Raw genomic sequence first — 20,515 nt, forward strand, 5'->3', positions numbered from 1 at the left:
TAAAAGTCCAAAACGTGGACTGTAGTTATAGATATAATAAAACATTCAAATGGTGGAGTGTTCCTCTAAAAAATTAATGTCTCATGAGATGGGAGAAAACTGTCACTGTAGGTTACAATGTTTTGATAACATGTACGTCTGCAAAACTGCTTATTTATGTGGTCTCATTTCTGTACTTCTAATATAGAATAGTATAATTTGAAACAATATTTAACAATGTAGTTTACAAGTACAGAGTTTGAAGGCAAATAGGGGATGGAGTGAAGAAAGTTTTAGTTTGTTGTAAGGCATTTCTGGCAATGAATGGCACATCAAAAAAATTAGATTCAATATTTTGTATCTAGTCTTTGAACTACTGGGAACAACCCTATTGATATAAGAAGGAAACATGGGAACAGGCATTGGAAATTAAGTGATGAGACAGTCACACCATTGTGCAGAATATTGCCTCCATTCCAGGTAGAAATAGTCATTACGAGTTAAAACCTGAGACAAAAGTTTACACCTCTGAGGAAATAGGTATAAACCAAATGCTCAATTTATTCAAAGTGGCTTACTCAACAGTTAAGGCATCTTATGAAACATATACAGACATATTTAATATAAACTTCAATATTTACTTTTGAGTATTCTCTCACACATAAATAACGTACCTGTGACAAATATATAGCCAAAGTTAATTGCCTGGAAATGGATAAATAATAGTGCACTAAACCAGAAGAAATAAGAGGAATTGAGTGTCAAATGAAGAATTTGAAAACATTAAACAATTTTTTTCAAAGAACATGCCAATAGGTTTACTGAGAGGAAGAATAAAGCTAAAATGGAAAATCAAAAGAGTATGGAAAAGGAAGCCATATGTACAGATTTTGGCAAAAATCTGTTTCTGTCTAACATTACAACTAACACTGTATATTAGAACAGTGATTACCTATGTTTACTTGCAACATCCACTGTTTATCAAATGCCTAGGGTACATTTTTCCTTTATCCTGAATGTTTTGGCAAGAAAGGTAGTAGTGATGTCTTTTCAACTGTTCAATGATTCATAAATTCTGTTATAATGACTGTGATGCGGCCATAAAAAACCTTGATATATTTTGTGGTATATGTTCCAGCTCGAATAAGAACTACATCCTTAATGTGCCAAAAAGAGATTTTCACTCTGCAGCGGAGTGTGCGCTGATATGAAACTTCATGGCAGATTAAAACTGTGTGCCCGACCAAGACTCGAACTCGGGACCTTTGCCTTTCGCGGGCAAGTGCTCTACCACCTGAGCTACTGAAGCACGACTCACGCCCGGTACTCACAGCTTTACTTCTGCCAGTACCTCGTCTCCTACCTTCAAAACTTTACAGAAGCTCTCCTGCGAGCCTTGCAGAACTAGCACTCCTGAAAGAAAGGATATTGCGGAGACATGGCTTAGCCACAGCCTAGTGGATGTTTCCAGAATGAGAGTTTCACTCTGCAGCGGAGTGTGTGCTGATATAAAACTTCCTGGCAGATTAAAACTGTGTGCCCAACCGAGACTCGAACTCGGGATCTTTGCCTTTCGCGGGCAAGTGCTCTACCAACTGAGCTACCGAAGCACGACTCACGCCCGGTACTCACAGCTTTACTTCTGCCAGTAGCTCGTCTCCTACCTTCCAAACTTTACAGAAGCTCTCCTGCGAGCCTTGCAGAACTAGCACTCCCAAAAGAAAGGATATTGCGGAGACATGGCTTAGCCACAGCCTAGTGGATGTTTCCAGAATGAGAGTTTCACTCTGCAGCGGAGTGTGTGCTGATATGAAACTTCCTGGCAGATTAAAACTGTGTGCCCGACCGAGGCTCGAACTCGGGACCTTTGCCTTTCGCGGGCAAGTGCTCTACCAAGTGAGCTACCGAAGCACGACTCACGCCCGGTACTCACAGCTTTACTTCTGCCAGTACCTCGTCTCCTACCTTCCAAACTTTACAGAAGCTCTCCTGCGAACCTTGCAGAACTAGCACTCCTGAAAGAAAGGATATTGCGGAGACATGGCTTAGCCATGGCTTTGCTAGTTCTGTAAGGTTAGCAGGAGAGCTTCTGTAAAGTTTTCAAGGTAGGAGACGACGTACTGGCAAAAGTAAAGCTGTGAGTACCGGGCGTGAGTCGTGCTTCGGTAGCTCAGTTGGTAGAGCACTTGCCCGCGAAAGGCAAAGGTCCCGAGTTCGAGTCTCGGTTGGGCACACAGTTTTAATCTGCCAGGAAGTTTCATATCAGCGCACACTCCGCTGCAGAGTGAAAATCTCATTCTGGAAACATCCCCCAGGCTGTGGCTAAGCCATGTCTCCGCAATATCCTTTCTTTCAGGAGTGCTAGTTCTGCAAGGTTCGCAGGAGAGTTTCTGTAAAGTTTGGAAGGTATGAGACGAGGTACTGGCAGAAGTAAAGCTGTGAGTACCGGGCGTGAGTCGTGCTTCGGTAGCTCACTTGGTAGAGCACTTGCCCGCGAAAGGCAAAGGTCCCGAGTTCGAGTCTCGGTCGGGCACACAGTTTTAATCTGCCAGGAAGTTTCATATCAGCACACACTCCGCTGCAGAGTGAAAATCTCATTCTGGAAACATCCCCCAGGCTGTGGCTAAGCCATGTCTCCGCAATATCCTTTCTTTCAGGAGTGCTAGTTCTGCAAGGTTCGCAGGAGAGTTTCTGTAAAGTTTGGAAGGTATGAGACGACGTACTAGCAGAAGTAAAGCTGTGAGGACGGGGCGTGAGTCGTGCTTCGGTAGCTCACTTGGTAGAGCACTTGCCCGCGAAAGGCAAAGGTCCCGAGTTCGAGTCTCGGTCGGGCACACAGTTTTAATCTGCCAGGAAGTTTCATATCAGCACACACTCCGCTGCAGAGTGAAAATCTCATTCTGGAAACATCCCCCAGGCTGTGGCTAAGCCATGTCTCCGCAATATCCTTTCTTTCAGGAGTGCTAGTTCTGCAAGGTTCGCAGGAGAGTTTCTGTAAAGTTTGGAAGGTATGAGACGAGGTACTGGCAGAAGTAAAGCTGTGAGTACCGGGCGTGAGTCGTGCTTCGGTAGCTCACTTGGTAGAGCACTTGCCCGCGAAAGGCAAAGGTCCCGAGTTCGAGTCTCGGTCGGGCACACAGTTTTAATCTGCCAGGAAGTTTCATATCAGCACACACTCCGCTGCAGAGTGAAAATCTCATTCTGGAAACATCCCCCAGGCTGTGGCTAAGCCATGTCTCCGCAATATCCTTTCTTTCAGGAGTGCTAGTTCTGCAAGGTTCGCAGGAGAGTTTCTGTAAAGTTTGGAAGGTATGAGACGACGTACTGGCAGAAGTAAAGCTGTGAGGACGGAGCGTGAGTCGTGCTTCGGTAGCTCACTTGGTAGAGCACTTGCCCACGAAAGGCAAAGGTCCCGAGTTCGAGTCTCGGTCGGGCACACAGTTTTAATCTGCTAGGAAGTTTCATATCAGCACACACTCCGCTGCAGAGTGAAAATCTCATTCTGGAAACATCCCCCAGGCTGTGGCTAAGCCATGTCTCCGCAATATCCTTTCTTTCAGGAGTGCTAGTTCTGCAAGGTTCGCAGGAGAGTTTCTGTAAAGTTTGGAAGGTATGAGACGACGTACTGGCAGAAGTAAAGCTGTGAGTACCGGGCGTGAGTCGTGCTTCGGTAGCTCACTTGGTAGAGCACTTGCCCGCGAAAGGCAAAGGTCCCGAGTTCGAGTCTCGGTCGGGCACACAGTTTTAATCTGCCAGGAAGTTTCATATCAGCACACACTCCGCTGCAGAGTGAAAATCTCATTCTGGAAACATCCCCTAGGCTGTGGCTAAGCCATGTCTCCGCAATATCCTTTCTTTCAGGAGTGCTAGTTCTGCAACGCTCACAGGAGAGGTTCTGTAAAGTTTGGTAGGTAGGAGACGAGGTACTGGCAGAAGTAACGCTGTGAATACTGGGCGTGAGTCGTGCTTCGGTAGCTCAGTTGGTAGAGCACTTGCCTGCGAAAGGCAAAGGTCCCGAGTTCGAGTCTCGGTCGGGCACACAGTTTTAATCTGCCAGGAAGTTTCATCCTTAATGTGATTTTTGCACTACTTGGTTGCAGTATAGAGAAGATCTGACACTGTAAAAGCAATATTTTTAATAAGAGGACATTCACATTTGGGATATGATAAAAACATGGGGCTTATAAATGAGAAAGCTCATACAGGACTCCCCATAATTTGGATAAAAGTGTTCATATCAAACTTCCTGGCAGATTAAAACTGTGTGCCGGACTGAGACTCAAACTCGGGACCTTTGCCTTTTCTGGGTAAGTGCTCTACAGTTTTAATCTGCCAGGAAGTTTCACATCAGCGCACACTCTGCCGCAGAGTGAAAATCTCATTCTGGTGTTCATATCAGCTTGGTCAAGACCTTCAACATTTGATGTTGTTAAATGAACATCTGAAGCTTTTTTCTGATGGATAGGATTCCTGAAGACCTCCTATAGGCAGAAGTTACAGAACTCATCATAGTCAGAACTCACCTGAAATGGTACAAGATTTTCCACTGTTTTATTAGTAAGAATTTCAAACAAGAAACCGTTTGACTGATGGGAAATTCCAAGACTAGTTTGATGTATAAATGAACAAACATAGTTGAGCATTCTGACATAAGGTTTATAGTGGAGTGTGGGAGACTGTTGCTTTGAAGTTGGCTCATCAAGCTGAAGAATTCAATGGACTAGAGTTTGATTTGCCCGAGTTTTCCTATACTGATAAGATTGTACAGTAATCTCCACATGTTATTTAGTTTTTACTATGACATAGTTTCAAATTCTAAAATGTTCTACTTTATACTTTCAGACCTACTGCCCACATTTCAGGGGTGAGAAATACCAGGATCTGCAGATTCAAAAAAACAAATTTTGTGTTAATATAATAGAGGGAAACATTTCACGTGGGAAAAAATATATATAAAAACAAAGATGAGGTGACTTACCGAACGAAATCGCTGGCAAGTCGATAGACACACAAACAAACACAAACATACACACAAAATTCTAGCTTTTGCAACCAACGGTTGCCTCATCAGGAAAGAGGGAAGGAGAGGGAAAGACGAAAGGATGTGGGTTTTAAGGGAGAGGGTAAGGAGTCATTCCAATCCCGGGAGCAGAAAGACTTACCTTGGGGGGAAAAAATGACAGGTATACACTCACACACACACACACACATATCCATCCACACATACAGACCCAAGGTAAGTCTTTCCGCTCCCGGGATGTGTGTCTGTATGTGTGGATGGATATGTGTGTGTGTGCGAGTGTATACCTGTCCTTTTTTCCCCCCAAGGTAAGTCTTTCTGCTCCCGGGATTGGAATGACTCCTTACCCTCTCCCTTAAAACCCACATCCTTTCGTCTTTCCCTCTCCTTCCCTCTTTCCTGATGAGGCAACCGTTGGTTGTGAAAGCTAGAATTTTGTGTGTATGTTTGTGTTTGTTTGTGTGTCTATCGACCTGCCAGCGCTTTCGTTCGGTAAGTCACCTCATCTTTGTTTTTATACAAATTATGTGTTACACGCACAAGAATACTTAGCCAGTATACCTACCTATTGCTTGAAGCTCTCTGACTACACTTGTACAGCTTTTTAAATATAGTTTGTTCTTATTTCAAGTAATAAAGGAGGAGGAGGAGGAGATTAGTGTTTAACGTCCCGTCGACAACGAGGTCATTAGAGACGGAGTGCAAGCTCGGGTGAGGGAAGCATGGGGAAGGAAATCGGCGGTGCCCTTTCAAAGGAACCATCCCGGCATTTGCCTGAAGCGATTTAGGGAAATCACGGAAAACCTAAATCAGGATGGCCGGAGACGGGATTGAACCGTCGAAGTAATAAAGGAAAAAGTAATGTTTATCCCCACTTAGAATTCATGGACTCAACCCCTTCTTCCACTGAGTAAATTATTCTTACTCAACTTCTTAACACGTAGCATCAAAAGTTTGAATAGATGTACAATAACATTGTTACACATTTATCCCTGAAGGTGTGTAATTTTCATCAGTAAGTTTAAAACTTATAGCATTATAAGACCATGAAAAGATTTAAGTAGAAATATTAATGTTCTGTAATAAACTTTACAAAACTAGACCCTTCAACTGTGTAGTCATCTGAAGACCTTTATTGCTCTAGCTAGCAGGCAGCATATATTATGGTATATTATGACAGGTTAAATAATGTGAAAACTCTGAAAGGGCTGTAGCAACATTTCTTTCCAACAAAGTACCAATTTATAGGTTATTACCATAGTCTTTGTACTCTGTGCATGGAAACAAAATTTTTCTGTGCTACAAAGAAATACCATTTAAATACACTCCTGGAAATGGAAAAAAGAACACATTGACACCGGTGTGTCAGACCCACCATACTTGCTCCGGACACTGCGAGAGGGCTGTACAAGCAATGATCACACGCACGGCACAGCGGACACACCAGGAACCGCGGTGTTGGCCGTCGAATGGCGCTAGCTGCGCAGCATTTGTGCACCGCCGCCGTCAGTGTCAGCCAGTTTGCCGTGGCATACGGAGCTCCATCACAGTCTTTAACACTGGTAGCATGCCGCGACAGCGTGGACGTGAACCGTATGTGCAGTTGACGGACTTTTAGCGAGGGCATATAGTGGGCATGCGGGAGGCCGGGTGGACGTACCGCCGAATTGCTCAACACGTGGGGCGTGAGGTCTCCACAGTACATCGATGTTGTCGCCAGTGGTCGGCGGAAGGTGCACGTGCCGTCGACCTGGGACCGGACCGCAGCGAGGCACGGATGCACGCCAAGACCGTAGGATCCTATGCAGTGCCGTAGGGGACTGCACCGCCACTTCCCAGCAAATTAGGGACACTGTTGCTCCTGGGGTATCGGAGAGGACCATTCGCAACCGTCTCCATGAAGCTGGGCTACGGTCCCGCACACCGTTAGGCCGTCTTCCGCTCACGCCCCAACATCGTGCAGCCCGCCTCCAGTGGTGTCGCGACAGGCGTGAATGGAGGGACGAATGGAGACGTGTCGTCTTCAGCGATGAGAGTCGCTTCTGCCTTGGTGCCAATGATGGTCGTACGCGTGTTTGGCGCCGTGCAGGTGAGCGTCACAATCAGGACTGCATACGACCGAGGCACACAGGGCCAACACCCGGCATCATGGTGTGGGGAGCGATCTCCTTCACTGGCCATACACCACTGGTGATCGTCGAGGGGACACTGAATAGTGCACGGTACATCCAAACCGTCATCGAACCCATCGTTCTACCATTCCTAGACCGGCAAGGGAACTTGCTGTTCCAACAGGACAATGCACGTCCGCATGTATCCCGTGCCACCCAACGTGCTCTAGAAGGTGTAAGTCAACTACCCTGGCCAGCAAGATCTCCAGATCTGTCCCCCATTGAGCATGTTTGGGACTGGATGAAGCGTCGTCTCACGCAGTCTGCACGTCCAGCACGAACGCTGGTCCAACTGAGGCGCCAGGTGGAAATGGCATGGCAAGCCGTTCCACAGGACTACATCCAGCATCTCTACGATCGTCTCCATGGGAGAATAGCAGCCTGCACTGCTGCGAAAGGTGGATATACACTGTACTAGTGCCGACATTGTGCATGCTCTGTTGCCTGTGTCTATGTGCCTGTGGTTCTGTCAGTGTGATCATGTGATGTATCTGACCCCAGGAATGTGTCAATAAAGTTTCCCCTTCCTGGGACAATGAATTCACGGTGTTCTTATTTCAATTTCCAGGAGTGTAGAATAAAAATAGTGGAGGAAACAGAATATGATCTTACAGATTTCCACTATGAGAGGCATGCAACAATTTAATGATGTTTTCAATCCCCTAACAAGTTTAAATTAAGATTACTATTCTAAATTAAAGATTGCATCCATCCAAAGACAGATAAGGAATTAATGAATTTTTAAGGAGTTTTGCAGATTTAATTTATAAAATGACGAAAGCTGGTGACAGTTTATAAGGTTTTCTACTGGGTGGTAACAATAATTGGTATGGACTTAGTACAGAGGGATTTCGTACTGTTTTGAATTTACTAAATGGTATGATTGGGTTTATATAATTTTTCTTAAGGAATGTTAGCGTATCTTAGTATAAGTAGTTAAGCTCATTTCTTACACTGACATAATTAAGGAGTTTAAGGTTAAGTTAGGGGTGTAACTGGCTAATGCAGTGTACTCCTCATACAGTATGAAAATTATTATTTTCATTGCTACTCTCTCCATAGGCTTTCACTAGTAGGGTGTTAGAACCAATTTTCAGGACTTGTGTGGAAGAAGCTGATGGTGTCCATTCTATAGGACTGATAAAGATCTCTCTCATCCAGCCCATCAGTAAAGTAACATCCTTCCCCCTCACCCCCCAACCTGTCCATTAATGTATCCTGGGGTCAGAGTTGGGAAGGGTATCTGTCTTTGTGGTCTGTCTCCTTTCCTCTTTATGTTCTAACTTGGTTAATCATACCTTTCCTTTCTCACTTCCCCGCCAAGGTCACCATTCCATCTTCCCTCTTTCCATGTTCAACAGCTACATTGTGTGAACCTTTCTTATGTCCATATACTTAAATCTGTTTTCACAGGACAGATCATTTTGTAGCAATGCTTGAGTAGCTTGTGGACAATGCATTCTAACATTGGCATCACAAAGGAATTTTAACATATCCCAGATTTGATGTTGAAATGAATGACTAATGTAATGTATACATAATATAGAATACACAAATACAGTATAATAATAAGAAGGCCAAAAGGCTCTACGATTATAATAAGTGAAATATTGCAACAAATCAAGTATAAAAGATTGCTCTGCTGAAACAAGTACAATGCTCAATGGCTAGAGATATTTTATGACACTGAACTAATTTAGATCCATATAGTAATTTGTTTCAAATGTAAAATAAAGATAATAATTATGATGGGTAATAATACAAAAAAGAATACTATGAACACTTACCTGATGTAACTTGAACAAGTAGGTTTTGAGACACACAAAGTTATGAATGTCTTAAATAAAAAAATAATTCACCAACATAAACAAGAGATCAGTATGAATTATTTCCAAACATATGAAGGAAAGATGATTCTTGTTGTAATGTTTAACATTTGAGTTATAGTATTTACAAAATAGGAATACGCTTACACATTTATATGGGGCGGCATGTATGAAGGTACAGAACTTTTGTGGAATTAAAGCCAGAATTTTTCCCTTAAAGAGTCCGAGGTACAAAGTATTATGCACCCTCATTGTTCATACATCATCAGTAAATGTGTTGATATTTAATTTTGTTACAAGTTGTATCTTTTAAATAATACACAGGCATATAAATACTTGTTTTGGATTATATCTTTCGGGTTTTTTTGTTTGAGGTACTCCTTGGGTGGTGTACGACTGTTTTAGTTAACCGGAAGATGCACATCATTGCAGTAAGTACAGTACAGAGGCTCCAACACTGCAAGAACAGGTTAAGCAGAGTCGTGGAGAAGGCTACATCAAAACTTGTCAATGAGGAATATATTCCAAACGTATATTTCTAAAAAAATGTTTGTTTTAGTGTTAATTGTATTCCCATGCAGAAAGCATATCAGTGCATGGTCGGACAGTAAATGTCCATAGTTAAATAATACAATTAAAATTCCATTCAAGAGTATGATTGAATTAGTAAGCATCAACATGTTGTCTTTAAGCAACACCTGTGATTCTCATGCCATATTATGATATGCCATAAGAAAATAAGTTCCACTTCATTTGAAAAAGTTAATAATAATAATAATAATAATAATAATAAACCGCGTGGAGGCCCGTGAAAAGAATAGGCCTCCGGTATGTTCTGCCAGTCGTAAAAGGTGACAAAAAGAACAAACCACTAATATGGCTAACCCCCTTTTCGTGTGATTACTTGGTTCAGGACAGAACTAATGAAGCCTCAGACAAGCGCCGTCATGGTCGGGGACGACGCATGAACCCTATGCCCACCCACAATGGTAACGACACTGCTAGCCAACTGGATAATGGTTTAAATCGAAACAGAGGTGCTTTGCAGGATATGCTTCCTGCAACCACCCTAGAAGGAAAACAAAGACACAGGATGAGATGGTCAGATGAAGTTAATCGACACCTCATGTTCTGTTATTACCAAGCAACAAACCTAGGAACCAACACAACTGGATACAGATCACAAGTATACACAACATTTATTACCAGATACCCAGAATTAAAATTTTTAACAGAACAACGACTAGCTGATCAGATCCGTGTAATAATAAAAAATAACAGGATACCCCAGTCAGAATTAGAAAACATCAAACAACAAGTACAACAAATACTGGAACAAAATAATGTGCAATCAGCAGAAGAAGAAAATACAGTAATGGACTCAAACATCCCAGATCAAACAAACAAAGACCAACACGCATCAATTAAACAATCAGAGGAAAACGAAATCTTAAGACAGCCACCAGAACAAGCACAAATAGAACACGAAGTGACACACATGTTAGATATAGAAGAGAAATTTCAGCTGACATATATAGAATACAAAGACACAAATACAGACATTAGACCATTCTTGCATAGACCACCAAATAACCCACAAGTTGAAACAACAATAAAAACTATCAACACAATCATACACAACAAAATCAATGAAAACACAACTATCGAAGAGTTACAACTACTGGTTTATATAGGAGCACTCACTACACTAAATATACATACTAGGCAGAGATCAGAACCAACCAACACACAGAAGAAACCCACAAAACCAGCATGGCAACACAGGCTACAGATCAGAATAGAAAAACTGAGAAAACACATTGGACAGCTAACACAATTCATAAGAAATTAAATGTCAGAAAAAAAAAACGAAAAAGGTTAGGTGAAATCTCACAATGAGAAGTGATAGAGCAATTAGATGAAAAGAAGCAGAAATTACAAGCATTCGCCAAACGACTTAGAAGATACAAAAAAAGTGAAAATAGAAGGAAACAAAACCAAACATTCAACACAAACCAAAAGAAATTTTACCAGACAATAGATAACACACACATTAAAGTAGACAATCCACCAAGCATAACAGACATGGAACACTTCTGGAGCAACATATGGTCAAACCCGGTGCAACATAACAGGCATGCACGGTGGATACAAGCAGAAACAGACACATACAAGATGATACCGCAGATGCCTGAAGTGATAATTTTGCAACATGAAGTCACCCAAGCAATTAATTCTACTCACAATTGGAAAGCCCCTGGAAAAGATAAAATAGCAAATTTCTGGCTAAAGAAGTTCACCTCAACACATTCACATCTAACTAAATTATTTAACAGTTACATTGCAGACCCATACACATTCCCTGATACACTTACACATGGAATAACTTATCTGAAACCTAAAGATCAAGCAGAACAGAAAACCCAGCTAAATATCTCCCCATAACATGCCTACCAACAATATACAAAATATTAACTTCAGTCATTACACAGAAATTAATAACACATACAACACAGAACAAAATTATAAATGAAGAACAAAAGGGCTGTTGCAAAGGAGCATGAGGATGTAAAGAGAAACTGATAATAGATGCAGAGGTGACATATCAAGCTAAAACTAAACAAAGGTCGCTACACTACGCATACATTGATTACCAAAAAGTTTTTGATAGTGTGCCCCACTCATGGTTACTACAAATATTGGAAATATACGAAGTAGATACTAAATCGATACAGTTCCTAAACATAGTAATGAAACATTGGAAAACCACACTTAATATACAAACAAATTCAAATAATATCACATCACAGCCAATACAGATTAAGCGTGGAATATACCAAGGAGACTCATTAAGTCCTTTCTCGTTCCGCCTTGCTCTGAACCCACTATCCAACATGCTAAATAATACAAATTATGGATACAATATTACTGGAACATACCAACACAAAATCACACATTTGCTATACATGGATGATCTAAAACTACTGGTGGCAACAAATCAACAACTCAACCAATTACTAAAGATAACAGAAGTATTCAGCAATGATATAAATATGGCTTTTGGAACAGACAAATGTAAGAAAAATAGCATAGTCAAGGGAAAACACACTAAACAAGAAGATTACATATTGGATAACCACAGCGATTGCATAGAAGCGATGGAAAAAACAGATGCCAATAAATATCTAGGATACAGACAAAAAATAGGAATAGTTAATACAAATATTAAAGAAGAACTAAAAGAAAAATATAGACAAAGATAACAAAAATACTGAAAACAGAATTGACAGCAAGAAACAAGACAAAAGCTATAAATACTTATGCTATACCAATATTGACCTACTCATTTGGAGTAGTGAAATGGAGTAACACAGAACTAGAAGCACTCAATACACTTACACGATCACAATGCCACAAATATAGAATACATCACATACATTCAGCAACAGAAAGATTCACATTAAGCAGAAAGGAAGGAGGAAGGGGATTTATCGACATAAGAAACCTACATTATGGACAGGTAGACAATTTAAGAAAATTCTTTCTAGAACGAGCAGAAACTAGCAAAATACACAAAGCAATCACTCACATAAATACATCGGCTACACCACTGCAATTTCATAACCACTTCTACAACCCTCTAGATCACATAACATCAACAGATGCGAAGAAAGTAAATTGGAAAAAGAAAACACTACATGGCAAGGACCCGTATCATCTAACACAGCCACACATCGATCAAGACTCATCCAACACATGGCTAAGAAAAGGCAATATATACAGTGAGACGGAAGGATTCATGATTGCAATACAGGATCAAACAATAAACACCAGATATTACAGCAAGCATATTATTAGAGATCCCAATACCACAACAGATAAATGCAGACTTTGCAAACAACAAATAGAAACAGTAGATCACATCACAAGCGGATGTACAATACTAGCAAATACAGAATACCCCAGAAGACATGACAATGTAGCAAAAATAATACATCAACAGCTTGCCTTACAACATAAACTTATAAAACAACACGTTCCCACATACAGGTATGCACCACAAAATGTACTGGAGAATGATGAATACAAATTATACTGGAACAGAACCATTATATCAGATAAAACAACACCACATAACAAACCTGACATCATACTCACCAATAAAAAGAAGAAATTAATACAACTAATAGAAATATCCATACCCAATACAACAAATATACAAAAGAAAACAGGAGAAAAAATTGAAAAATACATCCAACTGGCTGAGGAAGTCAAGGACATGTGGCATCAGGATAAAGTTGACATTATACCAATTATACTATCAACTACAGGAGTCACACCACACAATATCCACCAGTGCATCAATGCAATACAGCTACATCCAAACTTATATATACAACTACAGATATCCGTAATTATTGATACATGTTCAATCACCTGAAAGTTCCTAAATGCAATATAACATGTACCATACAGTTAAAAGGAAGTCACGCATGATCAAGGTCCGCGTCACTTTCCATTTTTGACCAGACATAACGTCTGAGAAGAGACAGAAAGAATAATAATAATAATAATAATAATAATAATAATAATAATAGCAGTAATAAATCATGTAAATTGGAAAACACCACACACGTCCACTTTATACTTTATGTGGGCACACTGTTCTTCATTAACACACATTTCTGCAACATATTACTAAAATCGTCAAAGGTGCTGCAGACACAAATTAATTTCTGTTCATTAGAATACAACTCATTGACACTTTAGAACATGCAGTACATATCAAGGCTCCAGAAGCCAGGAATACAGTCTTCTCTGACTAGCTGATTCCAGCTGTGGCCAGTTACAGCTGTTATTATGTAACTAGACAAATGCCTTATCTGATGAATCTTACATCTTGCAAAAAAATTATGTCTACTACCATAATACAGTCTCAAAAATGACAAATGAACTTTTATTAAGCAAGTATTTACAAGTCTTAGGGACAGCATGTTACCTTCTCTATATAAGATCACACTGGTTTACCACTATACCCTCTATTCACTCAGTATGTGTGATCTGCTCCACTATCAGACAAATTATCACACACATTGACATTCTTAACTGTTCACAAGTTCTACGTTAATTTTTCATGTGAACTTCTTATTCACTACACACAAATTGTAATAATATATAAATGGTATACTATTACGTATTACAAGAATTGTGGATTTAAAGTAACTTTCTGTATCTTGGAACTTATTAAAGACACTGACTTGAAATTTAATTGGTAAATTGCTAGTGCTACATAACTCTTTTGTGAAAAATTTTATTAAAATTTATTTACTGAGACAGATAGCAATAGTATTGAAGGTTGGTGTATGATTTAACGTCCCTATATACACTCCCGTGCATCACATTAGTAATGGACACCTTTCCACAAAGCATCCACACAGGCATTCAGTACTGCCTCTAAAGCCCGAACACATATTGCTGCACAACAATTTATGAAGACTGGTAACAATATAAGCAGACAACATCTTAATCAGTATGTCCTCATGAGAGGAACATGTGTGACATTGGAGGAACTCATGAGGTTGAAAAAGGCTGGTGTGATGGCTATAAAACAATAAAGATAGAAAGGCTAATGAAATCCAGATGACCTTGAAATGGCAGTAGCAACTTGTCACATCAGAACAGAAGAACTAAGGATGGCTTCATGTAGAAACCAACACGCCACAACAATGCAAAAGGGACTGAATAAGTGTGCTATTTGGGATGAAACTTTAAACTACTTGCCTATGATTCCATTACATATTACAGGATACATAAAGTTAAGCATTTATAATCATCCCTTTGTATACAAGGTGTCCCAAAAGGAATGGTCAGAATTCAGGGATATGATCAGAACAATCATCCGAAACAAAAAAAGTCCACTGAACATGGGCTCTAAAATTCATATGTTAAGAACTGCAACCACTAAATTTTCTTGCACTACATTTTCAATACTGTGAAACAAATCTCTTCTACTGCAAACTCTCTGCTTTCCGCATTTTGAAAGGTGATATTATGGACCAAAACAAGAAAAAAAGTCCAGTATTCATGGTCTCTAAAGAGCATACCCTAAGAGTCATGAGAGCTTGTTCATCTTCACTGCTGTGGAACACCTCCCTCCTACTGAACAAGTGCTCATAGCTCTTAAGGCACGAATTTCAGAGCAGAGAGCAATATATCATGTTCAAGTCATTATTATCCCTTGGAACCGCATATCTCTTTGCTAGATCTTTTTTGCTTTGAATGATTGTCCTGTCACATCCCTGTATACTGACCATTCCTTCAGGGACACCATGTACATCTCAAGCACTACAATTATAGTATATTATCTATAGATTATTTTCCATGTGTAGAATATGCCCTAAGATGGCTTACAACTATCAGAGCCAATAGATTTGAACACAACATTTTTTTGGTGTAATGCTTGGATGCTAGTTACCACTCATTTGTTGCTATGTTTGATAATAGAATGATTTTAGCAGAAGATTTTTATGTAACTGGCTCCAAGTCTGCTTATAAATGTCCTTAGGTGTTTTCTCATGTATTTTTTCATTATATAATCTATGTACTATTTCTCCATATCATATGCCATACAACATGCAATTTGAAATAACATGATTTGTCACTATTGTTACATATTTCACTTCAATTTGAAGGCAACTTTACTTTACTTTCCTTAGTCTCTTATGTATGTCATTTTTGTATGTATATGAATACACTGTACACTGCACAGTCAAAAAAGTTTGTGATTGCAATCTAGGTTACCTCAAAATGAAATTGATAGGACACCTTTCTCTCATTTTCATTTCTGCTATGAACAAACTACCAAAAAAATGGAGGTGGCACTTGAGGTATGTGGACAACCAATGTATTCATGTCTACGAGGCAATATTGCCACTACAGTTCCAAGCTCCTCTAACTCTCTCCCTGTGGCAGAGAATGAACAACCAGTATTGCAGCAGTGTGAGCAGTATAATTATTGTGTGTGGTGTATGCTCTTGTTAGATAAATATTTTTTGAGGCACTTCTTTTGCAGGAAATGAACTCAGTCAATGGTTGCTGCATCTCAGATACAGCATCCTGTGTGTTGCTTATATTTCACTACCATTTCAGATACTTACTACAAACTTGTTTCATTTACATTTTTTTTTTCTTTTCTTATTGACGGTGTCTTTGTTTATTGTCCTTAGATGTTCCCTGTACTGGGCTGTACAGCAGATTTCTTACTTAGTGTATTTAACTCACAGTCATGAGCCTATCACTACAATCAACTTCTTAATAGAGTGTTGGTCCATCTTTGGAATACAATATAGCAGCAATTCTGCATGGCATGAATCTGAGAAGTCATTGCTAGGTTTCCACAGATATACAGCACTACGGCACACAATTGCATCTGGTGCACAAAACATCAACACAATTTCACTATCATGATCACCAAATCAGCGAAACGTGATTGTGAGAAGAATGGTTGTCCTTCTGGAAGATGCTGTTGTTGTTCAGCAAAGCATTAAGAATGAAGGGATACAGGTGATCTGCAACAATGTTCATCTAGTCCATACCAGTAATGCCAGCCGTCCAAAATGAAATAACCTAAATATGTCTACAAAAAATGCCAGAAAAAGCTCAAATAAATAGGGTGCACTGTTGTGAAGTTTCATTTTTGCATTAATTATACTGTGTAAGGTATTTATGGATAGAGGGAGGAGGTGGAGTATATATATAAGAAACTGCAGAAAAGTAGATATTGTTAGGAACTCAAACTGTATAAACAATTTCATCAAATTTTATGTACAGGCAAGCCAAAATGTAATCATATTTCAGTTTAAAATAACATTGGGAAATAACTGTTCCATAGAGTTTTGCATCATATCTTATATGAGTATATGATGTTTCATTTTAATGGCTTTAATAGCTAGAGAGAAAATGTATAGATATTCAGAAATGAAAAGCTTCCAGAAGCAAAAGCTTCAGCAAAGCACAAAAGACTAAAAATTTTGGTGCATGTCTTATGCACCTCATTAGAGAAATGATTTCTGGATGGATTTGTACTTTGAATGCAGATTTAATAAGATTTTATTTGTATGATATGCATATAAAATATCAGTCCATATTTAAAATCTTGATATTTTGATGCAAACAACCTCATGTCAGTTTCTTTCACATAACTATTTCTCACAATAAAAATATAAATAATGTTTCTGCTAGGTACTTACAAGACAAACTTTACAATATCTGCACTGCAATATTACATTATTCCTTATACTTAGCAAACTCCTGCACTCATTACAAGTTTGCTGTTCCCCTCCTAGGCTCAATCACTATCACATTGTCAATTGCAACTGCAAACTGTATGACTGCTGATTCAGCCTGCATAAATCAAAGTCTGCTTTGATTAGAACAGCTCCTTTTATTATTGTGAAGCTGCAATACCTTGTTAATGTCACCTATGCTGCAACAGCATTTCCACTAATGACCTCAACTGTTTATATTTCATAGTTTTATGGTCTTGGCGTGTCTCTTCCAGACTCATCAGCATACATATATACAAAACAGCTCTAGTTTGATTTTTAATCCAATCTAATAATACATTTTCATTGGATATTAAAGTGTGTTTTGAAATCTTAGTCCAATTCAAATGATTTTCCTCAGATCAACATGGTTTAATGCTTTCCTGTAGTAAAAAAAAAAAAAAGCTAGATAAGAAGGCAAATGGTTGTTAGAAAGAGCCGTGCTTCTGGACCCCAGCTAAATCACTCATTTTCCAGCTAAACGGTATTTAAAAAACTTCAATACAACAAAACTGTATCGATCAGGCAGTATGAGTACTTGATACCAATCGTCCTTACAATAAGAAGAATTAAATTTAACTTACAGATTATTACAGATGTAAAGATTGCAGCCCACATTTTCATATGATTTTTCTGATCTCAACAGATGAATAATTTTACCAGAGGGATGTATGAGCATCTCAAAGTATGCTATTTCCTTTACCCTATAGACATTACTTAATTAAAGGAAAGTACATTGTTGGTGGAACTGGAGAACTTGGCTGTATGTTGTCACAGTAGAATGAATACATCAACATTAAGGCATGTTTACACTGAGTTCAAACATGTTCTGCAAAACTGTTTGCAGCTAGTACTGGACTACCAATGTTCACAACATGTCAACAGGTTGGCAACACAAAACCAGTGTTCTACAGAGGTGTAGGTACACATCAAAGGAACACTGTTCCCACCCTCATACCACTAAATACCACAACACAGAGCTAGTGTTTGTTTTTGCTAGGTCTGTAGTGTTGGATGTTTGTAGGTTAGGGGCACCTAACGATAAGGTTATCAGCACCCATTTTGCCTGTGTGTAAACAGAATCATGACTCCCTGTGTGTTAACAGAAGCATGACTCCCTACAAAAAATTGCTTGGTGCCATTGGCAGTGATGTAGACAAAAAATTAAGTCTCTCATTCCTCAATACCACAGCAACAACAACAGGATTTGTTATCTAACTTTAAAATTTTTTTGTCCACACGTTATGTGAGCCGCCGCCCTATGAAACGATGGTGACAACAAAATAATATAGGATGATTTCTGTGAGGCAGAAATGAATGTATGTATGTAAGAAGTATTAGACAGCAGAAAACATGGATGTCGCAGGAGGATCATCAACTGTAGATTTCACTGTCACATTCTTTGGAAGAGTGAGTGGAATAGAAGCCGAAGAAGTTTTTGTTATTGAGAATGATAATTTTGGTTAATTTTAATATGAAATATATAATCAATTAATTATATCTCTCAGTGCTACAACATAATTGAAGTATATGATCAATTAATTATACCACTCAGTGCTATAACACAATTGAAATATGTTTACATAACACTTCAACCTTTCAACTAAAGCTTCACAAACTGCAGGAACTATTTGAGATATGGCTGGCTTTGAAATGTGGAATAAATATGCAACACTTTGATAGGAATCTCCCATTGCCAAAAAACAAAGAGTATCATCAAGTCTTTGCTTCACAGGAATAACTTTTCTGAAATTTGTGTCTTTCATTAGAATTTTAATATCGAACAGCAACATCCTAGTGAAGTATGAATTACTAGAACCATCCTCCAAATTCAGCTCATATGGCATGTCATTCTGGCCACGTCTTATATAGGCCTAGTATGTTTTTTCCAATACTGATGACTACATCTTTTTCTTTGTCAGCTTACTTCACTGAGTATTATTAATGCAGCACCACATACCATTAATTCTCCCTCTCCACTTATTGCATAGCACTTGATGCAGACATAATGCGAAATGTTTCTTGACAGTTCAGCAACAATGTGGATACATATTTAGAAATGTTTGTCACTATTGTAGGTGGGAATATGAACAATGAGCAATGTTGCCAACAAATTGGATCACTGGGCAGTGTTAATGTATTGCATATATGTGTGTATACCCATATATTCTCTGGGCACTTACAAAGTGAAGCTGCAAAACAACCCATGCACAAAATGAAAAACAAGGGGTGTAAACAACTGTACAATACCTTTCTGGTTCACTGCCACTGTTTATTGACTCTGATTCTTCTTTGAGATCCTGAAAGAGGTATTAAGAACATCTATAACAATAATAATAATAATAATAATAATAATAATAATAATAATAACAATAATACTCTGGATGATTGGAATACTGTGAGATATATACACTACATAAGAAGGAAGACAGAACTGATGTTAATAATTATAGAGGGACTTCCATTCTTGTGTGTGTTTAGAGTTGGGTATTCAACAGTGAGGTTATCAGTGCCTATTTTCATTCTTCCTGTCTCAAACACAATACTGTTGCAATGTCAACTGAACTGAACTGAACTGAACAACTTGAGGGCTAAATTCACAGATATCAAGAATGTTTCAGGCAACATGGATCTTGCCCAGAACAAATTTTAGTTCTGAAACTAATTCTCAGGCATAAGAATTATTGTGCAGCTTTGTGGATTTTAGAAAAGCTTATGACTAAATAGACAGAATGTCTCTCTTTAAAATTATTAATTGACACTAACTCACACAAATTTTAAGATAAAATTCTGGGGAGAAATTTCAGAACACTTTGAAATTAGAGGAAGAGTGAGACAAGGTGATGTTCCTTAGAAAAGGCAATCCAAGAGATGTGCAAACTTAAATCAGAGCTTAAAATTTAAGTAATCAAATTAGGAAGACTCACTAGAAACAAACAGCAACAATTAAAGAAACAGCAAAAAGAGCAGGGCTCCAAAAATCATTTGAAAAAACAAAATAGGTATCTACCAACAACCTGGCACTCAATATTCTAAATACTAAATTGGAGATGATCGAAAGAGTTTCTCAGTTCAAATATTTAGGTAGAACTATCTGCGATTACCTAGAAACTATTGGTTATGACATTTGCTGTCACAAAATTGAATCAACTTTCAGGATTACAAAAGATATCTATAAAAGCAATGCATCTCAAA

General features: G+C 38.9%; 1 protein-coding gene across 7 annotated transcripts in view; it reads right to left on the reverse strand.

Moving 5' to 3' along the window:
- Positions 1 to 20,515, reverse strand: part of LOC124550890 (zinc finger protein 501-like) — a 601,755-nt gene that overhangs the window by 404,041 nt on the left and 177,199 nt on the right. For all 7 annotated transcript variants that reach the window (XM_047125661.1, XM_047125666.1, XM_047125665.1 and 4 more), the window contains exon 7: positions 19,571 to 19,620. In XM_047125661.1, the coding sequence (XP_046981617.1) occupies positions 19,571 to 19,620 (50 nt within the window). The remainder of the gene's footprint in view (positions 1 to 19,570; positions 19,621 to 20,515) is intronic.

This window comes from Schistocerca americana, chromosome 9, assembly GCF_021461395.2.
Source record: "Schistocerca americana isolate TAMUIC-IGC-003095 chromosome 9, iqSchAmer2.1, whole genome shotgun sequence".
Classification (NCBI taxonomy): Eukaryota; Metazoa; Arthropoda; class Insecta; order Orthoptera; family Acrididae; genus Schistocerca; species Schistocerca americana.